At 38.1% G+C, this 23283-nt stretch overlaps 1 protein-coding gene across 1 annotated transcript in view; it reads right to left on the reverse strand.

Annotated features, from left to right (window-relative positions):
- The window catches only part of csmd2 (CUB and Sushi multiple domains 2), a 294566-nt gene that overhangs the window by 144111 nt on the left and 127172 nt on the right, over positions 1-23283 (reverse strand). The window contains exons 5-9 of the mRNA XM_016238904.1: positions 17477-17589; positions 13988-14065; positions 9306-9393; positions 7305-7429; positions 937-1058 (exon numbers count right to left, since the gene is read on the reverse strand). Coding sequence (XP_016094390.1) covers positions 937-1058; positions 7305-7429; positions 9306-9393; positions 13988-14065; positions 17477-17589 — 526 coding nt within the window. The remainder of the gene's footprint in view (positions 1-936; positions 1059-7304; positions 7430-9305; positions 9394-13987; positions 14066-17476; positions 17590-23283) is intronic.

A 23283-nucleotide genomic window follows, 5' to 3' on the forward strand; every position in this document is an offset into this window, starting at 1 on the left:
CTGTCACGGTTCATGGGTCCGGACGGTCTTTCTGTGTCTTGTCATGTGGTTGTATGTGCGTACGTCATTCATTAGTGTTTGCAGCTGGCGCTCAATTAGAGCGCGCCAGCTGCAACTCGTTAACGAGTCCTATATAGGGCACTCTGTTCAATGTGTGTTTGTCGGTTCGTTATCCTCATGTTCCTGTCTCCTTGTCAGTCTCTGTTTCCAGTTCTCGCTCAGTCAGGGTACAGATCTTCAGCCTTCTCCTTGGTTTGGTCAAACGCAGTGGAGGAAGGGATTTCTCTGTGGAGCTCTGATTCGGACCTGGACCCGAGGATTATCTTTGTTGTCTCCGTTGTTTGTGATTACAAATAAACCTTACCTTTTTGCACTCGCACTTGGATCCTGACTCTTCTCTGCCGTGACACAGGGTTTGCACACAAATATATATATATATATATATATACAGAGCGAGAGAGAGAGAGAGCAGCTCAACTGAATTTAACTGATAATAATAAGCAATTACTGAGCATTAAATCATAATATTAGAATGATTTCTGAAGGATCATGTGACAATGAAGACTGTAATTATGATGCTGAAATTCAGCTTTGCCATCACAGAAGTAAATTACATTTTAAAAATATTAAAATAGAAAAGAGTTAAAGTATTATAATAATATTTCACAATGTTGCTGTTTTTACTGAATTACTTGATCAAATAAATGCAGGCTTGGGAAGCTTAAGAGACTTCTTTCAAAAAATGTACTGACCCTCTTTTGAATGGTAATGTGCATTTTACCATATTTAAATCAGATTTTCCCATTAAATCAGAACAGAAAAGGCAAAAGTCGTCTATGGGTTTTGCCTCGGCCTAATTATTGTTTTACTTCAAATGACATGTTCTGATACTCAAGTGTGAAGCTATGTTTCAGCAGCGTGCAAAGAAGCATTTACCTTGGAAGGGTCCGAAGCTGTGATGATCCAGGTGCAGTTAGCATTGTTGTCATATTGTACTGGAAAGTTTGGGGAGGTGATGATGCCACTAGGGCCACGGAGCTGACCACCACACATAGGAGCTGAAAGAAGAGGGAGACAGTATGTTAAAGAGCAAATCATGTAGTGAAACAACATCTCATCTATGAAAGATCTAAGGTATTGGGGGGGGGGGGATAATTTATCATTTTTAAATTTATCTATTTATCAATAGAGTTTTTTGCTAAATGTGTTCTGTTGCGTTCTCTTGCTGCCAGATACAAAAAAAATCTAACATGTCAAATACTTATAATAACTGCAAATCTATAATTCAACTGAACGAATTAAGAATTAACAACAAGACCACAAGGCTGTTTCACACTGATTTGCAGCTCCATCTATTGAAATCTATTAAATATCAAAAATATTGTCTTTATTGTCAGATTCAACATGTCGACAAATTATTAAATAATTATTTTCTATTTAATCACACATCCATTGTCTGCAGTAGCAGAATAGAACAAACGTAAAACAAGGGAAACAAGGGAAACTATCTATAAATCCCAAACAATTTATTTAATATTTTCTGTGACAAAGCCGACACATCATAAACAATGGTTTTGTAGGTTTTTGTGTAACTTGTATCAAAGGAATGTATTTATTTATTTAATAAAATATCTGAAATGCTTTATCAAATATCTCAAGAAACAGTGAAGTGCATTTCGATACCACAACATCAGTCTGAAGAGTAAACCTAAAAAGAAAAGCAAGAGGACTGCAAACACTTAAGTCCAACAGACAGACTCACAAGAATTGTTTTTCTAGATATCACTCATACTATACCCTATCCATACCACTTTCAAAGGTTGATATTGGCTTATGGGCCTGCAGACGAAATATAACAAAATCTTAAATAATAATAAAAAAAAAGTCTTAGCCTTCGGCTGCAGTCAATATTTCGCACTTGATTATTGTTACCTATCACGGGTTGTTGGTTTTGATTGGACCAGCGTGTGACCTGAATGTTCAATGACCTTACCAATGACTTGTTGGGTGCTTGACTTTTCTGTGACTTTTTAAAGCGACTCTCTCGCGGCCTCCAGGAGGACTTTAAATACTTCCTTGAATGAAAGCACTTGATGTCTAATGAGAAGGGAGGGCACAGCCAGCGTGTTCGCACTAAATGAATGTTTCTGCAGGTCTGGGACCAGCTGGAGCTTTTAATGAGCTAATGTCTGAGGTGAGCTCCTCAGGGCCTCCCCTGCCACATACACACACTCACAAAGTTTCCTCAACACTTTAAGGTGGGCTGACATTAAAGAACAAAAGTCTTTGGAAAGTTAATTAACATCAGGGCTGGCTGACCCCAATTTTCACCTTCACGACATAATGTGTGTTGTCTGCAGCTTTCTGCTTTAAAGGTTTGGGGTTTGCTAATAACACATTCATTGATACCGTAGCATTTTTGTCAATCATAATACTTATTGGGGTATAAAAAATTCTCAATGAGAAAACTCCTGGGATCATCCTAACTAACATTCTAGGCACGTATGATTATAATATGACAGAAAGAAAGAAAGAAAGAAAGAAAGAAAGAAAGAAAGAAAGAAAGAAAGAAAGAAAGAAAGAAAGAAAGTTTATGGTTATAAAATACATAAAAAATAAATACAACAAAATTAACCATTATATAAGATTCTGCAGAAATTCATATTTAGGTATCACACAGAAACCTCCTAGCACTGTTCTGAAATGCTTGTAAAAAAATAAAAGCTAATAAAAAGGTAAATAAAGAAGTTTAGGGACCAGTACTCACTATTAACTAATTGCTTATTAGCATTACATGCATGACCATATTCTACATCCCTTAACCCTTAAATGCATACCTTTATATCTTTAGCGACCCGGGACATAATTCTCTACCCTCTCTCTCCTTCATTTTTTTAAGTTAGACATCAAATTTCTTAGTATTCCTCAATCTATTAATTATAAAGAAGAAAAAAATGCCAGTTTTCTGATGAATTTTTTGTAAAAAGTGTATAGGGTCACTAGAGACCCGAGGTATGTAAATGTGTAAGTACTTTTTCCTGCGCAACTATATTTACATATCTGATGACTCAATATGTGCAATGCATCTTTTTTCCTCAAGGTGGCACTGTTTGATACATAATGATGACGTGACGTTTCACTCATAACTACCGCAGGCATAAAACAAATGAATATCATCAGCAAAAATTGAAGTGGTTTGAATGGCTTTACTGCAGAGCAATTACTATACGCAATGAAATATAAATGTCACTGTCATTTGATGCTGGATGTGGTGAATAAGCTGCCAGTGATCAAAATATTGGATATGAAGTCATTGAAAACGATAGTTTTGACAATATGGTTGAGATCGTGAATATGAGGCAGATGCTGAATGTACTGTGGAACCTCTGACGATGACAGTGATGGTAAAATCATCTGCTCAAATTGAACCCTTTTAAGTTTCAAAAGGTAACGAAATATGCTTTATTTTATTCTTTTGTAATTGTTCTTTTGAGATTGAGAGTTTTTTTTTGCTATTGCAGCAGTTAGAGATCCATCCGTGCTGTATATATAGGTCCGGGTTGCTAAAGACCCTAATATGTAATAATAATTGGCGAAACATTCATGCAATTAAGGGTTAATCCTACCCAATACCCAATAAACTTACCAACTACCTTACTAACTATTAATATGCAGTAATTAGGAGTTGATTGAGGCAAAACTTGTTGTTAATAGTGAGAATTGGACCTTAAAATAAAGTGTGATCAATAAAAATAGCCATTAGATAACATTGTGTAGAAGTTCTTATTTGGTGGTGACACATACTTTACTGCAACATTCTGGAAACTTAAATAATAATAACAACCATTAGATCACATTTCAAGGCGTTATTAGATTGACACACACACAATCTGGAGTTCTGGAAATGTTAGTTAATGGTTATATATACATATATAAAAAAAACATTAGTTCACATTCTGTATAAGTTCTTAGGCTGTCATGTAAAATAACCTCCCTGTAATGTTCTAGAAATTTTAGTTTATGGTTATAAAAATAAAACCTACAACGAACATTCTGAGACTTGGTCGGAAGGAACTTGGTCGCAAGGATGTTAGGAGAATGTTGAAGGCACTGCAGGGACTATAACTCAAACTCTAAAATGAACCAACATACTCTCCAACATAATAATCATGCTATTAGAAGAAGGTATCTATTAGCAGGGGCTCAGCTGTGAAACAGTCCAGGTTTATTTAAGTTGTAAGGGCAGTGCTGCAATAAGATACTCATTTAAAGTTCACCTTATTCAGGCTGAATTTTTATCAAATTAGATTCAGGCTAACAGTTCCAAGACCCTGGATTTCTCAATGCACATTTCAGGTTTCAGATTCAAAATCTATAGCAGAGTTAATGAAATACTGGGAAGTTTACTTTAAAAAAGAAAAAAGAAAAAAAAAGACAAGGATTCATTCCAAACAGTTACTTTAAGCCACTGGACCAACAATCAGCATCAAATGGCCGTTAAGACTTCAATTTTCTACAAACAAAACTCACTGCTCATGATGTATTGTGTATTTCAGGTTCTATTAAGATTTGAAGCTTGATTTGATTTCTAAATAGCCAATAAAAAAGACACAAATGTATTTATAGATTTCTTGTGCAAGTCCTAGATCCTTTACAATCCTGCAAATCACGGAAAGAACATTTCTACACATAGAGAGAGAAAACCTCAAGGACACATTATTATTATTGAACTTTTTATGCTTGTATTTATTTATTTAGCGACAATGATTTATGAGTGCTTTTTCTGTGGCACCATTACTAATTATTCTTATGATTCAGATTTTCCTGGAGCATGCAATTAAAATGGACCGGTTTTGAATAATGGCCTGGCATTTAGAGTGTTAAATCAATGAAACAAGACAAATAATCATTCTCTACATTAGTGGTGAAAAGGAGCAAGCGATGAAGAAATGGGTTCTGGGGAGCAATAGCTAAATATCAACCCTTTTCACATGAGTAATGGGGCTGATAAGAGAACTTGGTCTATCTGGTGATTCCAACAGTTTCCCAATTCCAGTTCCATTTTCTCTCTTTCCACAACCCCACAGTGATGTGCCAAAAACTGATCGTTAAATAATCAAAAACAAAGGCAACTGGTGCAATCCATCACAAAGCTGTCTAACTAACTTCCTCCTGAAGATTGTCCAGCCTGAGGGGTCCACGGTGGCAAAGGCCACTGCTGGTGTTGGAGAGGAGATATGTAACTCTAATGAAAGACTAATAGTCCACAGCTGGCCAAGCAACTCAGGAGAAATTAATCGATATGAAGGAGAAGGGAGCAGATAACCCAACCCTTTATGCGTGTCAGCGTGATGATGTAGAGCTACAGTAAGCCTGAATGTTCCAAATAGTATATTAAAATGGAGTGTTATTACTCAAATATGACATCTTACCTAAAAAAAAAACACTTTATCATAACACAAGTAGTTCTTATCTCTGTTTGGGTAAGACGTAAGCACACACTAACAAAACACAGATACTGTGAATATTGTTAAGTCTGTTTTTGTTCATTTAAGCCATTTTGTTTTAAATAAAATAACATTTATAATAATCATTATACAGATGCCCACTATATATATATATATATATATATCTTTATTTCTTTTTGAAAAAAGTCTCTTATGCTCTTCAATACTGCATTCATTTGATCAAAAATAAAGTAAAAACAGTAATATTGCGAAATATTATCACAATCTAAAATAAATATTTTCTATTGTAATACAATTTAATATGTAATTTATTCCTGTGATGGTAAAGCTGAATTTTGAGCATCATTACTCCAGTCTTCAGTGTCACATGATCCTTCAGAAAGCTTTCTAATAGGCTGTTTTTCTTCTTAAGAAATATTTCTTGTTGTTATTGATGAAAAGTTGAGCTTCTTAATATTTTTGTGGAAACCATGATACATGTTTTCAGGAAACTTTGATTAATAGAAAGTTCAAAAGAACAGCATTTTGCAATTTTAATGCATCCTTGATCAATTAAAAGCATTTATTTCTTCCCAAAACAAACGAAAAATCTTACTGACACCAAACTTTTGAACAATTTTTGAACAATAAAAATTATTACATTATATAAAAATGTACAGAATGTATATACTAAAATATAACTTAAATATAATTTAATAAATATTAAGTTTATATATATATATATATATGAGCAATATCACTCGAGTACGAGAGCGATACCGGCTCTATATCAGCATGGCTGTGATTAGACCAGATGCACGAGGCAATCACAGCCGCTGATATAGAGCCAGTATTGCTCGAGTACGAGAGCGATATTGCGTTTATACAACAGTTCGACGGAATATGTGTGTAAATAAACAAGAAACAAAGGAGTGCCTAATAAAACCCTATTTTGTGTGGAACTACTTCCTTCCGCCACGGATTCAAAGCTCAAGTTGACAGTTAAACATAAGTCACTTTTAGAATCCGTATCAAGGGCATGTGCTGCTTCAGTTAGGTTATTAGTGAAAAATAATGAGGTTATAAGAGAGAAACAATGCGGCCAAATGGTAACGTACTCTACCATTAGCTCAGTGAATAATTAAAAAAAACATAGACCCGGCTAGAACAAGCGGAGTGATACAAAATTGTGAAAGGGCGTTCCTTTAGCGATACCAGCACAATATCTCACGGTTCTCAACCATATATATATATATATACGTATATATACATATCTTATTCTTATTCTCTTCAGGTACCATACCACTGACAGGCTTTGCTGCATGTAGTTAAGATGCTTGGTGTTGGTACCACAACTAAATGCCAGACTCGCACTTCAATTTACGGTGCAAGGCAAAGGTGGCAGTATGGTGGACAGCATCTCTCTGGGGATGTGACAGTTGCTGCAGGAATGAAGTCCTGGGGGCTGTCCTAGCCAATCAAAGTCAGAAATTAAGCAAGGCTCAATAAAGTAATTAATCGGAGCCTGGTAAGGCTAGATAAGCTGATTACTGGCTGAGCTATACCATCTCTTCCTCCTTAGGAAATCTGCTTTAGAGATCTGTTGTCATCCTCTCCACTTCCTCTCTCTCATCTCTTGCTTTTTTCCCTCATTGTCCTCCTTCATTGTCAGGTCATTAATCAAGGCCCTTTAACTCTGCAGAGATACACTGAGATTTCAAATAATTCAACCATTTGTTAAACAAAAGGGCTTAAATCTACTGTGATCAATTTGATTGTTGTAAATATGACATGAGACTTTATAACTTTTGAACAAAGGTCAAATCTGGGGGGGGATGGGGGGTGGGGGGGGCATACCTCTGCAGATAGGCCGATCATCACTCCAGCCAACATAACTGTCCGTAACTCGTAGGCAGGTGATGCTTTTAGACCCCTGAAGCTCGTATCCTTCATCACAAGAAAAGTGCACAGTAGCACCCCGCCTGCAAGAGGAAAACACTGTTATTTTGCAAGAATACCAACCCATACCATCTATAAATTCTACATTATGTACATTCTATACAGTCAGTCATTATAGCTAAATAAATCTTGACAGAATAATCAGGCCCCCGATGTGGAAGTTTATTTTGCGATAATGACTGGCCGGCTGCACATTACTTATCACACGGCTACTTAGCAAATAAATAAATACATGGACATGAAATATTGATATTAGTTGAAATTATTGCATTTTGTGAGAAAGAATGCAACCACAGCGTGCTATGAGAGACATGAAACTAGCACAGAAGATTGGTGGCCAGGGATAATGATCAATTATGCAGTTTATCAGTCATTGTATGCAGATATCTGACTGCAGAATGGTGCGATTGATGAATCAGATTCAATTCCATTACATAAATAATTCTATTCATCTCCTTTGAAAAAGAAAGCGAGGGGGAAAACATCATCATCTATCATTTCCCTGGATTCTTTTCCAACTGTGCAAAATGCTAATGTCAGATGACTCAAGCCCTTCAAAGCAGTTCCCAACCTCTCACATGTGAGCTGGTATCTGTTCATGGCTAAATCAAATAGCATGTCAGCATAAATACCCCTCTCTCGAGCCAGCAGCAGTGGTCTTGTCTGATCTTAGTAATGGACAGCCCTTGGGAAACTGCGATGTGCGCTTCCAGATGCATCGCTGTGCAGCTTCTATTACCTAGCCGCTGATGAAGGGGTGCTCAGGTAGCCGGAGCTAAGAACATTTCAGTGAAAAAGTTTAGATTGTCTTTCACTTCCCCACTGCGATTGCCCTGAGTGCTAGTGAGTGTAAAATGGATTGTCCTCATTTGTCTGTGTTAGAATCCTCTGGGGCGCTGCCATTCACCCTGCGGGGGGATGCTGACAGCCTAACTTGCACCGCAGGCCTCTCTGTAGCAGCACTGTGCTTGTAAATGACACTACTATTGCTCTGTCCCCACTCAATTAAATAGGTCCGGACCTCTGTCTCATTTTCAATCTCTTTCCCTCTCTTGTTCTCTTTTTCTATCATAAATGATGGTTCACATTTCACGTGCTCTTTCCCGCGGTGAATTTTAAATTATTTTACTAATATAGTTTAGGATCATGTTGCCATTTTTCCATTTCTTAACTTCTCACATATTCCAGGTTCCTTTTTTTTCCTTCATTTCCCCCTCTATCTTTAATATGGTGTCTTGGAAATATTGTTTTAATTGAATCAATTTATAGGTTTTTCCTCTAACCTCAATATCTTTCTATTCTGTTAAAGGGATACTTCACCCAAAAATGATAATTCTTTGACATTTTTGGGCAGGATATCCCATTATTATTATTATTATTTATGTATTTGTTTGGTAATACCCCTTCAACCAAAGAGAAATCCCTAATGACATCATTTTCCAGAATGTGACAATTTTAGTGGGAAAACAACAGCACAAATATCAATATATATATATATATATATATATATATATATATATATATATATATATATATATATATATATATATATATATATATATAATGTACAATTAATGTAAAGTTGATGTTTTAATGCATAAGGTAGAGAATAACATTCCTCTCTTTCTTTCCATCTCTGTCTCTCACTCTTTCTCCTCTCTCCTTCCCCTCTTGTTGTGACCTTTGGGAGCCCACAGCCCATGTTTATGCTGATCAAATATCCTCCCTGAGCCCTTAAAAGGCCAATGAGAAATAAAACAGGTGCCCACCTCCTGAATCTCTTGCTATTCATCATCCTGGCATTACAAACACTAAATTAACTGCACTCCTCTTCCCTCTCTCCTCCCGTGTCCTCTCAGTGGACTATTTTAATAAGTAATCCATAAACTAATTTCTCACCTGAAATCAGAGCCTTTTCTTTTGCCCCTCTCTGGGATTCCTGGGTCTGGACACATGTTGTGTCCTTGCGCCACCCCCATCTGTGATACTGCAAAAGACAAAACGGGGGGGGGGAAAAGTTGGTTTTCACTGGGGTACCCCATCCAACAGCAGGTCAGGATAATGCTACCCCCACTTTTAATTTTGCTCTTGAACATGGAAGTCATTAAATATCAACACATGTATTAAACACTTACACTTTTATTCATCTTGACTTAACATTTATGAGGTTTATTCATATGATGACAAATATTGTTTTTGAGTGAACAGTTTAAGTTAAACACTTAGTGTATAACAGGGCTTCCCAAACAATTTTTTTTCAGTTGAACACCTTTGACATTGTTACACACATGGACTGCCTCTGTGGTCCTGTCTTGTGTTTTGCTCCCCATGTGCTCCCCGTGACCCAGTTTCTCCTCGTGTTGATTGTGTTCATTTGATTCAGTTTTGTCTCTGTAATTACCTCGTTTAGTTCCTGTTATTTAGCCCAGTGTTTTCGTGTGTCGAGTGTCTGGTGTCTAATGCCATTTTGAGTCTCCTGCATTGCCTATGTTCCCTGCTTTTTGAGCTTATTAAAGTCTATTTAAGTTTATTCCCACGTCTCCTCATCTCCTCGCTCCCTGCTCCTCAGGAGTGTGACAGAACATCAGACCGAATACAAAGATGACAGAGGCTGAGGATCGGCTGTGGTGTCCCCGGCAGGGTGGCCGGCCTTTGGAGAGGTATGTGGAGGATTTCCTCGAGCTCTCCAACTGGGTGAGCTGGCACAACGCCGCACTCGGAGCCTGTTTTCAGCTGTGGCAGGATGAAGAACAATCCACTGCAATCTCCCCACGTGTGATTTTCCCTTGATCGAGCTGATTAATCTTGTCCTCTAATTTAATGGTTCCGATTACGAAGTAGAAGAAATAAAGGAGAATTTAAAGTCTCCTCATCCAGACCCCTCTGGAACACACCGTGTCTCACCAGCTCACCCCATGCCAGGAACCCCCACATACCTAACCAAGGGTTCTGACCACCTGTCACCTCTGAGGTACCCCCGAGGCCGTAGACAGAGGTCTGACCCCATGTCCCCACGTCCCAGTCGGGCAGGACCGCACTCCTTTCGACTTCCCTTTTCCTGACTCCAGTCCCAAGATCCGTCTCAGTCCAGGATCGCCGGTCGCTCCTCCGTCAAGCCCGCCGGCCGCTCCATCGTCGAGTCCGCTGGCCGCTCCATTGTCAGGCCTGCTGGCCGATTCACTCCCAAGCCCTAGGATGAAAGCAGTTATCTCCTTCACCTCTGCACAAAAAAGGAGAATGCGGAGGAAAAGACTGTGGGCTCCAGCCCCTGACCAGAGTTAAGACATGGCTCTAGCCCCAGTCCCGAGTCGAGAAAGGGCTGCTGTTTCCACATTGAACCCAGGGAGGGCTCCAGTTCCTGAGTTTAGCCCAGAGAGGGCTCCTGTTCCCACGTCCAGCCCAGAGAGGGCTTCTGTTCCCACGTCCAGCCCAGAGAGGACTCTGGTTCCTATGCCCAGCCCAGAGAGGGCCCCTGTTCCCACATCCAGCCCAGAAAGGGCTTCTGTTCCCACATCCAGCCCAGAGAGAGACTCGGTTCCAAAACTCAGCCCAGAGAGGGCTCCTGTTCCCAAGTCCAGCCCAAAGAAAGCCCCTGTTCCCACGTACCGCCCAGAGAGGGCTGCAGTTTCCGCCATGGCTCCCTAGTCTGCCTGCTCTGCCATGGCTCCCCGAGCTGCCCGCTCCGCCATGGCCCCTTGAACTGCCCGCTCTGCCATGGCTCCCTGAACTGCATGATCCACCATGGGTCCCGGAACGGGTACCGCCCTGGAGGCCTTCCGTTCCGTGTAAGCTTGTCCCTAGAGGCCTCCAGAGCGCCCAACCCCACTCCCCGTTGGAAGTTATGAGGGAGGGGGAGGTAATGACACGCCCATGGACTGCCCCTGTGTTCCTGTCTTGTGTTTTGCTCCCCATGTGCTACCCGTGACCCAGTTTCTCCTAGTGTTGATTGTGTTCATTTGATTCAGCTGTGTCTCTGTAATTACCTCGTTTAGTTCCTGTTATTTAGCCCAGTGTTTTCCTGTGTTGAGTGTCCGGTGTCTAATGTAATTTTGAGTCTCCTGCGTTCCCTATGTTTCTTGCTTTTTGAGCTTATTAAAGTCTGTTTGTTTATTCCCACGTCTCCTCGCTCCCCGCTCCTCAGGAGTGTGACAGACATAGAGTTAATACTTCAATAATTGAAGAACACATTTGCATGTTCATAGTTCTCTGATGATGGTTAATGGACAAATAACATGTAAGTAAGAATATTTCATAATTTCAAGTGTTTTATTTTGTTTGTAGTTATATTTAAATAAATTATTTACTTTTACAATTTGACATTTTTTGTTATTTAATTTTATTATAATTCATGGACTTATTATATGATTTAGATTTACATTTAAACAATTTTTATTATTCACCATAACCTAATTGAGGCCAATTGAGTGGAACAATTCAATATGAATTCATAGTTCATTGCTATTGTGACATCCCTTGAATTCACAATATAGGCCTATATATAATTCATATAATTATATAGTGTAATTCAGATGTGCATATTTTAATGGGTTAACTGATTTATCATTATTTAACATAATTTTCAAAATTCATGCAGTATTCTCATTTAGTGAACATAATAATTATTTGATTTAGAGTTTTACAATCATGCTGTTCTTTTAAAAGTAAAAAAAAAAAAAAAAAAAATATATATATATATATATAAATATATACACATCCCTTAATAATATACTGAAAGATGCATCATCATCCTGTACTTGCTAAACCTATAAAAGCACACTGTTCTTAAAGGGCATCTTCTTCTATTTTAGTTGGTAGGAGAAAAAAAAGGGCCATATTTTGCCTAAAATGTAAGATACTCAAGATTACCATCTGGTTTACTGACCTACTGCATAAAAGCAGAACCACACTTGCAGCTGGGCAGTTGGTTTGAACATCAACATGGATTTACCTTGTGAAGAGAGCTAGGCTATCTGTAAATGTACTTGAATGTCTACACAGCCTGCCCAGGACGTTTATTGAATGAACGAAATAATCAATCAGTCCTGCCAAGAATGGCAAGATATTTTCAGACATCATCAAGCGAGCACAACATTTTCCCTGGCATCAAAACACACAAGCTCATCCAGCCCCGCAGGAAGTGGATATGACACGCGGGGTCAAGGAGGATAGTCACAGCCTCGCTTTCTGCAATAGGTACCTAGGAGGCAGGAGAGGATAGTAGAGGGAAAACCTGAAGTGACACATGTTGATTGGCCGAGGCATGCCTGGGTGCTGGCACTCATGCATATTGATGTGGGACAAAAGGCCAAACTTGTCAGCGCTTCCGTTGAGACACTGCCGGCCACGGTCATGGTACTGGGATCCCTGATGACACCCTCAATTGGGCACAAGCTCACATGGGCAGGCTGACATTTTCTCACAATGATGCAGAGGTAATAGAAATGTAAATAAAGTCGGCATAACAGAAGAAAGCAGGCTGAAGAAGCCTCTCAGCACACAATGCAATTACCCGTCCTCGATAAGCTTTTTCTCTCTCTGTTTGCCAACAATGGAAATGGTAACTTATTTTCCCTCCCCTCTGGCCTTAGGGAGAAAAATAGCTCCATTTGTCTCCAATTGACAGAGCTTAGAATAAAGATAACGTTAATGTTCAAGGTTGTGTGCTTGTGCCAAGCGTGAGGACATGCTTCAAGTGTGCCACTGCTTTCACCAATGAGTGGACAATAGAATCTACATGCTGACAAAGCTTAAAAAATCCTGAACATTCATCAGGAAAATGCAAGAAAGTTTTGGCTTTAAATTGTTATATATTTTAAGGTCAACTAAGATTTCAGAGTTGTGAATGTTTTGTTTCGGTTCACTCCTACTTGATATGAATAACACAGAAGGGACATATTCCTAAATCAACCTTCCTGTCAACCAAACACAGCACTAATAAATATACTACTGTTCAAAATTTTAGGGTTGGTAAGATATTTTTTATATTTTTTAAAGAAATCTCTTATGTTCACCACGTCTGTATTTAAAAAAAACAGTAAAACAGTAATATTGTGAAATATTACAATTTAAAATAACTGTTTTCTATTTTAATATATTTTATTATACAATTCATTCCTGTGATGGTGAAGCTGAATTTTCAGCATCATTACCCCAGTCTTCAGTGTAACATGACCAAAAAAATAAATAAAAATTATAATAAACTGAATTCAGAAATCATTCTAATATGCTGATTTGGTTTGTAAGAAACATTTTGTAAACTGTGCTGCTTATTTTTATTAATTAATTTATTTAGAAACCAATATGTTTTTTTTTTCAGCAAAATTAATGTAGTACATACTGTTATCATTACATAAAATTAATCATAAACTGAGATATAGCATTCCTGTATATCAAATAGTAGATCATTATTCTAGCAATGCCAAGGTCATTGGTTCAACTCCCAGGGGATGCATGAACTGATAAAGTATACCTTGTAGGCTAATGTAAATCACTTTGGATAAAAGCATCTGCCAAGTCAACGCATGTAAACGTAAAGCTGATTTAGGAAAATGTCCTTCATGTACATGGAAAGGTTGACTTACAAACTGATATCTTGCTGTGGTTGTCTTTACTTGGCAGCATCTTCACCCCTCTGGACTTCAGTTCTGTCATCTTCTTCACTGGAAGTCAAAATAATTATAACATGTTTATTTGAGAGCAGGAAGGATTAGAAAAAGCTGAAAAAACTATAATCACTGGCCAGATGCTTGCTAGGCATTACAAATCATGAACCGCATTGTAATTACAATTACAGTCTTTCAAAGAAGCTGACATTCTTGTGCAAAAAAAGCCTATTGTGTGTGAACAAAGCACAGCATATTTGTTGAAAAAGCGACAAAATAATGCCAGCACGCATTAGTACGCACGCACGCAGTCACGCACACACACACACACACACACACACACACACACGCACACACACAGTCATTGTTTTCTGCTACACTGTCTCAAAGCTTCAGCACAAGAAAATCAGCATTTGGGTAAGCATTTGTAAAGGAGATATGTACCATTCACAATCAGCTGTTTCAGAAAAACCAAATAGCAACAAGTCAATTAAAATTACAAACGTAATGATTAAATAATATTTGAAGTGAGTCATTTCTTTTTTTCTATTTTTGCCAACTGAATGGCAAAATAAATGATTTTAAAACAGGTTGCAATAAGTATTTTCACCTTTGCCTGTCAAACAAAAATATGTACATTATGCATGTACATATTATTTATGTACTTTATTTAATTATTAATTTATTTTTATTTATTTATGAGGGCTCTCAATGTCCAGATCTGCAGAACAATCAGATGATAATGTACAAAAAAAAGTGTATTACAGATCAACATTTTACTATTATTGGCTCTATAAGACTATTTGAGTATGTCTTTCTTTAAAAATCGCTTTACCCTCTCTCTCCATTCCTAATTTTGAAAAAAGATTGAGAGGAAGTGAAGTAGTTTGTTACGTAACAGTCTTCTCATTGGATGTTACTCATTCCAGATCATTTCACTAAAGGTTGGAAAGAGGAAGGGAGGTAAAATAAAAGGAGAGAGGTCAGTGGGAAATCTAATTAAGAGCTTAGCACCCCTTTCTCTCTTCCTGATACTCAAAGTATTTATTTATCAAACTCCAGTCCTGTAATCCCATCCCATCGCTCTGATCTGCTTATGGAGGAGGTAAAATTCCTGCAGATTCCGTCTTTGTTTCCCGTAGCTGAGCTGACTAATCCCGCTCCTCTGCTCATCTCCTCTGAGTGCTGACCTTTGAACTTGAGTGTGATGAGAGTGCCGCTAGTAGCGCAGCTGGTGTGATGTGTGTGTGTATCTCTATGTGTCAGGAGTTGGGGGTATTCATGACCTTTAACTGACTTAACACTTAACCAAGATGATTAAAATAATATGACTTTAATTCTAACTGCAGACAGGGGAAAACTCTGCAGGGCGCATGATAACTACTGAGAGCAAACACTTTTTTGCATGTTTTCTGCATCGGTTGTGGGGGAAAACTCTATAAAACTGATTTAAAAATGTGCTTTAACGCATAGTTTTTTCCAAAAGTCTGAAGGTTTACCGTAAAGGCATTTATAACGGTACAAGATATTTATGTTTTTTTAAGATTTATTAAGTTCAAATGAATAAAAATAAATCCTGACAGAAAACATAATAATAATACTAATTTTAGCTGTTAAAAGGGGCACAACAGAACATTACAATATATATATATATATATATATATATATATATATATATATATATATATATATATATTCGCTTTGTATTTTATACCCTTTTCATTACAGCTCTATCTAACAATGATTTGTCAGCCCAGTATATACATGTATTCGCATTGAACCGTTCGGTACGAGGGTTTCGGTTCGGTACGGATTACAAACCGAATGATTCGTTGGACTAATCCTATTACATCTGGAAAATAAAATAAAGTGTGTGAAATATAATGTTTTCAGTGCCACTGCACTCAACAAGGCAGCCCAAACGACGCAACAGCCCCCAAAGAAAAACACACTACTCCAGTCAGGCATAGGCTGAACTAGATCGTTCATTGCAATATGGCTAGTAACTAGGGCTGGACAATAATTTAATATCAATATATATGGCAATATAATTTTTTTTCAATAACGGTGATATGATTTTTAAACACATTTCCAATATTTTGATACACATTGCCAGTGTTTCCCATACATTGATTTATTTGTGGCGTTTGACTTTGTTAAATAAACATGAGCGCTGCACGTTTCAAAATCAAAACGCAGCGCAGGTGTTTTATATGAATGTCTTTGAAGGGAACCAATTGTCTTCAGAAAAGTTTCGATGGCATTTTCATTTTATCTGATAAAGCAGCGTCCATGAGCGCAGCGCTGCTTTGGGTACAGCCATTACCGGGGAAACCACTGTTACTACCACTCCATAAGCACCTCCTGCTGGCAGAGAATGAGCCCGTCTACAGAAACACGTTTCTGTTGTTGCTCGCTCTGTTTTTGTTTTCTGCAGCAACTCTGAGCATTTTTCATATTCTTTATCCTGGCTGAAGCACTTTTCTTTCAATCTATAGGAATAATCAGCCTATGTTATAGGGGTGGGAATCTATGGGTATCTCACAATTCGATTACGATTAACGATGCATCACAATGTTGTACCATCTATGTAAAATTCTACTACTTTTTAAACAACCACAGAACTCAAGGGTGAAGCAAAAAAGATATTTCACACTATTACTTTATTAACAGTGTGCAAGCGCAATATTCAAAAAGTGCCAGTAGCAGCATTTGCTGTAACAAATAGAAAACTGACAGCATTAACATCGCACATGCACAAATCCCCCCAGCTGAGCAGCAACAACCATGTTTGATGCGTTGTCGGTCACTAACACCAAGTCTCTCGTGGCAAACTGCCATTCCTCAGCGACGTTTTGTATTAGGTCAGCTATATTAGCGCCTGTGTGAGCAGTTTGCAAAACATGGGACAAAACAAATCACCGTAAAAAAATCATGATTCAATTTCTCTGGCATTTCTTTCTTTTTGCTGTATTGAAAACGTACCGAACCGTGACACCACTGTATCGTATCGAACCGAACCGTGAATTTTTTGAACCGTTACACCACAATTCTGTGTTTTTCTGTCAATATGGGGTGCTGTGTGTACATTACTTAAATGATTTTAGCAAATGGCTGCAAAATAGCAAAGAGTGAAACATTTAAGGGGGTCTGAATACTTTCCGTACCCACTATACACACACACACACACACACACACAACCTTTTCTTTACACAATATTAGTTTTTACATTCAATAAACAAACAGAAACTAAAATGAGGAATCACAAACTTGCAAAGGTCAGGAGGATGCTGTGTAGAATGTGTTGTAAATAAAGGCTGGCACATATCTAGCTTTCTCCTTTCCCTTTCTCTAGTCTCTTCAAGTCATTTTCCAGATGTTTTTGACAACCAGAACCCCTGAGCTGTTTCTGTCCTGTTACATAGACACAAGTAAAAGGCACCAGTCCCACGACAGCCCATCTCTTACCTTGATACTGAGCACTGAAGCCTTTCAGTTTGTGGTTTCCATCGGATGTGAAGTGGAGTCTCAGCCAGTTCTTGCTGCTGATGATGGGTGATGGCAGGTTTGGACCAGTAAACCTGTAATATTGAAGAGAAGACAAGATTTATCGAGTGTAGTTCGCTTTCTTCTCTCTTTCTCTGTGGAACACTAAAGGAAAGCATGCAGTTACAAAGAACCGAGGCTTTCAAACTTCAACAAAGCACCATATAAGTGGTCCATGTGACTCATGCGCTAAAATCGAAGAAATCTGAAACCATTCGATAACGTATTGTGATGAACAGACCAGATAGTAGGTCCTTTTTCAAAGCTTGAAAGCTTTAGGCCCCATTCATTATAATTACAACTAGCGACCATCACAGTCCTCATAACTTCTTCTGTTGTGTTTTTACAGAAGAAACAAAGTCATAAAGGTTTAAAACAACAAGAGGTTGAGTAAATGATAGAACTTCATTTTGGAGTAAACTATAGTTTTAACCTAGAGAAGAGGAAAGAAAAACATTTCATGTACAAGCATATTTCACAACCACATGGAGTCTAACAATTTAAAACTGTGCAAGTAAACCAACAACACATCAACAAAACAAACACAGACAGACATAAAACACACCAGTTTCAAAGTAATTAGTGTGTAATCATCCACGTGAAAAAGAGCCATACAAACAAATTAACATTTGTAGATATATGTCTCCCCTCTGTATGATTTGCTCAATAACAACCCACCTGCCCTAAGCTTAGATGTACCAATGCTCAGGTCTTGGGATTGTCAGAATTAGTGTTAATAACTCAGATAAGACAGACACAGTAGGACAGCTTCTTTATTGTAGTGAGCATTAATCGCATAAGCTGAGAAGAAAACAGAAAGTTGTCTGCCTAAGAAACATAAGCTTATTCTTGCCGTATTTACCAAATGTCAGATTTGGTTCAATAAGCTCTACAAACAGAAAGAAAGACAGACCTGAAGAGGGAGGGAGAGAGAGACAAAGAAACAGATGTATAGGGAGGAATGAACCGTTTTTGAGAGCTTAGTCCAGCATATCTGATGCAATAAAATATTTTGTAACTTCTCCAGCTCAGAACGACCAAGCCCACCAGTGCTGAGCGAAGGGAATAAAAATGGGTCTGAGTCACTAGCACTATAGCTCTTTTCCCAAACTAAATCATTAACATTTAAACGACTGCATGCAATATGTGTGTCTGCTGCTTATGACGTAATGGCTTAGACTTTTCTTATTTTGTGGAGCCTCTCAACAGTGATTTTTTATATATTTTTCTCACAAGCCATCAATGACACAAAACAGCTTGTGAGATACAAACCACCAATGTAATGGCTAAAATGATCTTGTATTATTTGGCAAGGAAAATGAGGAACATGCAGACCTTGATTGCAGAACCAATGGATTTTCATTGAGTTATCTGCATAAACTTATGTAAGTCATAACTCAATGTCATTAGAAACATATGCTAGAAAAATTATTTCTGACGATTGCATTTGCAGCACATTACAGTCACTCGTCACTTTACGTTCAGACCAGCACCTGTTTACATCCACACTGAAGCTAAATACGATTGCCACTCTAAACATATTTGAGTGCTAACATTCCCTTCTCTGTGTGCTTTTAGTCAATATCTGTTAGTTTTGAAGATATCTATATCCTATGGCTACTCCTAAATGCATTCTGTATATCACTACCTGTAACCAAACTAGCCATTTTCAATTAATTAATAAAATAAAAGGCCTACATTAAATATGTTCATCATATAAAGCAATAATATATCTTCATAAAACCTGAATTAAACTGCTTGGTTCATATGGATTGGTTTTGCAATGTCTTTATGAGCTTTTTGGATCTTCAGAATTTTGGTTACCTGGGGCCTGATGTATAAAGGTTGCGTACGCACAAAATGGGCATGGAAATGTGCGTACGCAATTTTCCACGCACATATCGGGATTTTTAAAAAATAAACTAGGCGTAAATATGTGCACACCGTACGGACACTCTAAACCAGGGATGGGCAACTTTGATAGTGACAAGGGCCAGCATTTTTTCTCCTTTATACCAAGGGGCCAGATTACTAATCCACGTCCACACACCTTTTACACCGTCTTACTCAATTTCCTTTTTATTGAAGGAAATTAAAGTATAACTAATGTAATTTGTTTTTAAAGATTTTATTAAGTATAAAACTTGTGCAGTTATGCTAATTCAGAAGGAAACCTGTGTTGTCGGTGGACAGAAATATTACCCTGACTAGCCAATGTAAACATTTCAATTGCATTGTCTGTAAATTTGCAACAAACAAATATACAGAGGTCCTTTTTTATCAGTAGCCTAGAGAGCATTCAAAACAACCTAAAAGGACAGTTAAAAAGGTTATTCCAAATGGTAGCATAAAATAACCTGGTATCTGCAGGATTTTTAAAATCAAATTTAAGACCTTTAAAGACCTTTTTAAGATCTGCACTTCACATTTCAGCCTTTAAAACATTTTTAAGAAAAGGGATGAGTCAAAAGTATGAATTATTATATTAATTCAAACAATTATTATCAGTTCATTATTATATTAAATAACATAAATATATCTTAGTGTCTTAATTGTTTAGATTTTTATAATGCATTAGCTTTTTGTCGATCCACTGGTTCACATTTAAAAATATGTAGCAAAAATAGCAGATGGGCTTATTGAAAAAGTTAATTCGTTCTCTGCCAGCAGGTTTCACTTTCGGAACTGCGCATATAGTGGTTTCCCCAGTAACCGCAGTACACAAAGCTGACGTGCAGCGCTCAAGTTTATTCAGTGAAATCGTAGCCTTTTGAAGTTTAATCGTCATATTAATCCATATAGCAATTCTTGTCTTTCCGTTCCCCAAAGACCTCTTAAAATTTAGACTTTATGTACCATTTAAGAGTTTGCATGGCCTGAAATGTAAACAATGTAACTGAAGACGTTTTAAGGACCCGCGGAAACGCTAATAAGAACATAGTCCATTGCAAATATTTGTGTCATGCATTTGGCAAAACGCTTTTGTTGACTATGAATTTTACCTTTGAAATTTTTTATACATTTGAAATTGAGATTTAAATAAAATACAGATTTCCAAACAATCCAAACATATGGGTATCCCCTTGAACTTGGAAAAAGATATGTAACCTACTTGTTCTACAGATCTGTGCACTAGTGTTAAATGCTACTGTTTTTGACAGCGTTGATAACATTTATGACAGATAATATCATGATCATTTTTGCGTTTCCCTTACCGAATGTCGTATCCTGTCAGCAGAAACCTGTTCATGGGCTTTTTTGATTGCTTTCAGTTTAAGTGCCGGCGATGCAGTGTTGCCAGATATTGATCTTAAAACAAAAAAAACAAAAAATAAACCAAAATTATGTCCAATCTTTTGCAAATAAGATAAGATAAAGATATCGCTGACTCTAAACTACAACTTCCTACTTTATTAACTTTCTAAAGTGTTAAATTAAGTGGAAAAGACAAGTCCAAAAACGCTTATAATAGCTGGATATTTCTATTTCGCGGGAGTCCCGCGAATCATTTTATTCTCCCGCATCCCGCATACGCACTCTGTCTGTTGCGTCCAGGCACCATCAAAACATTAGGCTCGTTTGAGATGCATCGGCGCTGCGTAGACCGATCGGCGTATGACATCAAAGTACCGCGAGAGCGATTGGAGAGCAGAGGACTCTTCAAGCTTTTGAATCGCTCTCGCGTTACTTTGATGCCATACGCCGATTACTTTAAAGTCAACTGTAAATGCGATTTTCTCAATATTTAGATTTTTTTGCACCCTCAGATTCCAGATTTTCAAGTAGTTGTATCTCGGCCAAATATTGTCAGATCCTAACAAACCATACATTAATGGAACGCTTATTTATGCAGCTTTCAGTTGATGTATAAATCTCAATTTCGAAAAATTGACACTTAAGTCAAGTCGTCACCTTTATTTATATAGCGCTTTTAACAATACAGATTGTGTCAAAGCAACTGAACAGCATTAATTAGGAAAATCGTGTGTCAATAATGCAAAATGACAATCGTAAACACTCATTTTTCAGTTAAAGACAGTTCATCATTGAATTCAGTGATGTCATCATCCAGCTCAGTTCAGTTTAAATAGTATCTTTGCAATCATTTGCAATCAAGTCAACGATATCGCTAGAAATGAAGTGTCCCCAACTAAGCAAGCCAGAGGCGACATCGGCAAGGAACCAAAACTCCATCGGTGACAGAATGAAGAAAAAACCTTGGGAGAAACCAGGCTCAGTCGGGGGGCCAGTTCTCCTCTGACCAGACAAAACCAGCAATTCAATTTTAGGCTGCAGCAATGTCACATTGTGCAGAGGACTCATCTGGTTCCTGTGGTCTTGTCCCGGTGGTCGTCTGAGACAAGGTCTTTACAGGGGATCTGTATCTGGGGCTCATCTAGTTGTCCTGGTCTCCGCTGTCTTTCAGGGCTGTGGAGATCCTTGGAGGTTAGTGAATGTTTACATTAGAGTGCACGTCCTACTACGCTGAAATTAATAGGGGAGCAGCTGGAAACTAGCGACCTCTCCAGGTTGGAGATAGTATTAACATCATAAACTGAAAGCTATCTTTACGTGACTTGCTTTTCAAATGTTTTAAAATTGATTACCCGAGTCTAACATGATCTAGCGAGCCATACTAAAAGATACTGCGGGCTGCCAGTTGCCCATCCCTGCTCTAGACCATGCTTACGCACTCTTTTACTGGAGTGAGCGAAATAAGGAAGCAAACAGAATGATTTTAAAGTCTGTTTTACATTTGACATACACATTTAGATTAAATATGACACTCTGAATAATGAAGCTAAGCACTGAAATTTCATGAAATTATTACCCAGAATTTACAACATTTGTATATTAATTTAAACAGAAATATTTGCAGTGGAAGTGCTGCTTTCGAACAATTTTCCTGTGGTATGTCATTTAAAGGGGTCATATGACGCGATTAAAATTTTTCCTTTCTCTTTGGAGTGTTACAAGCTCTTGGTGCATAAAGAAGATCTGTAAAGTTGCAAAGACTAAAGTCTCAAATCTAAAGATATTCTTTATAAAAGTTAAGAGTCAACCACGCCTACCTAAAACGGCTCGTTCTAACATGCCCCCACATGTCTATGTCACGATGTGGGAAGATTTGCATATCGCCGCCCCAAATGTTCACGCAAAGAAAGAAGGCATAACTTTTATTCTCGCTGTAGTATTGTTGCTGCCACCATGTCATGAAGGTGCTGTGTGTTTCGTTGTGTTTTGTTTGGCCTTCCAAACAAGGATGATATCCGCTTCGTCATGCCTGGAGCTGATCTGTGCTGGTCACTGAGGAAATACATCAACTACGCGCTGTGGATCGCCGAATCGGCTTTCACCATGGATGAAGCGGAGTCCAGCCTGGGGTCATCACATGTGGTTGCCGCAAGCCCGCCGGACACTCCTTTGTCGAATCCGCCGGCAGCGCCGTTCTCAAGCCCGCCCGCCTACGCTCACTCTAGCCTGCTGCCCTCCACTCACTCTAGGCCTCCGGCCTCGCTCACTCTAGCCCACCGTGTGTTTCGTTGTGAAAGCGAAACTACTTTGTTTGGCCTTCCAAAAGAGAACACGACTAGAAATCAGTGGTTAAGTTGTATTTACAACACTGTTCAAGAACAGTTCAACCTAAATATTCAGATGTGTGCACCGGTATTTAATCGGTCCCGGGGCTAAATTATGAAAGACCGGAGTATCGATAAGCTCTGACGTTA

This window comes from Sinocyclocheilus grahami, unplaced genomic scaffold (assembly GCF_001515645.1).
Source record: "Sinocyclocheilus grahami isolate Dianchi unplaced genomic scaffold, SAMN03320097.WGS_v1.1 scaffold550.1, whole genome shotgun sequence".
Lineage (NCBI taxonomy): Eukaryota > Metazoa > Chordata > Actinopteri > Cypriniformes > Cyprinidae > Sinocyclocheilus > Sinocyclocheilus grahami.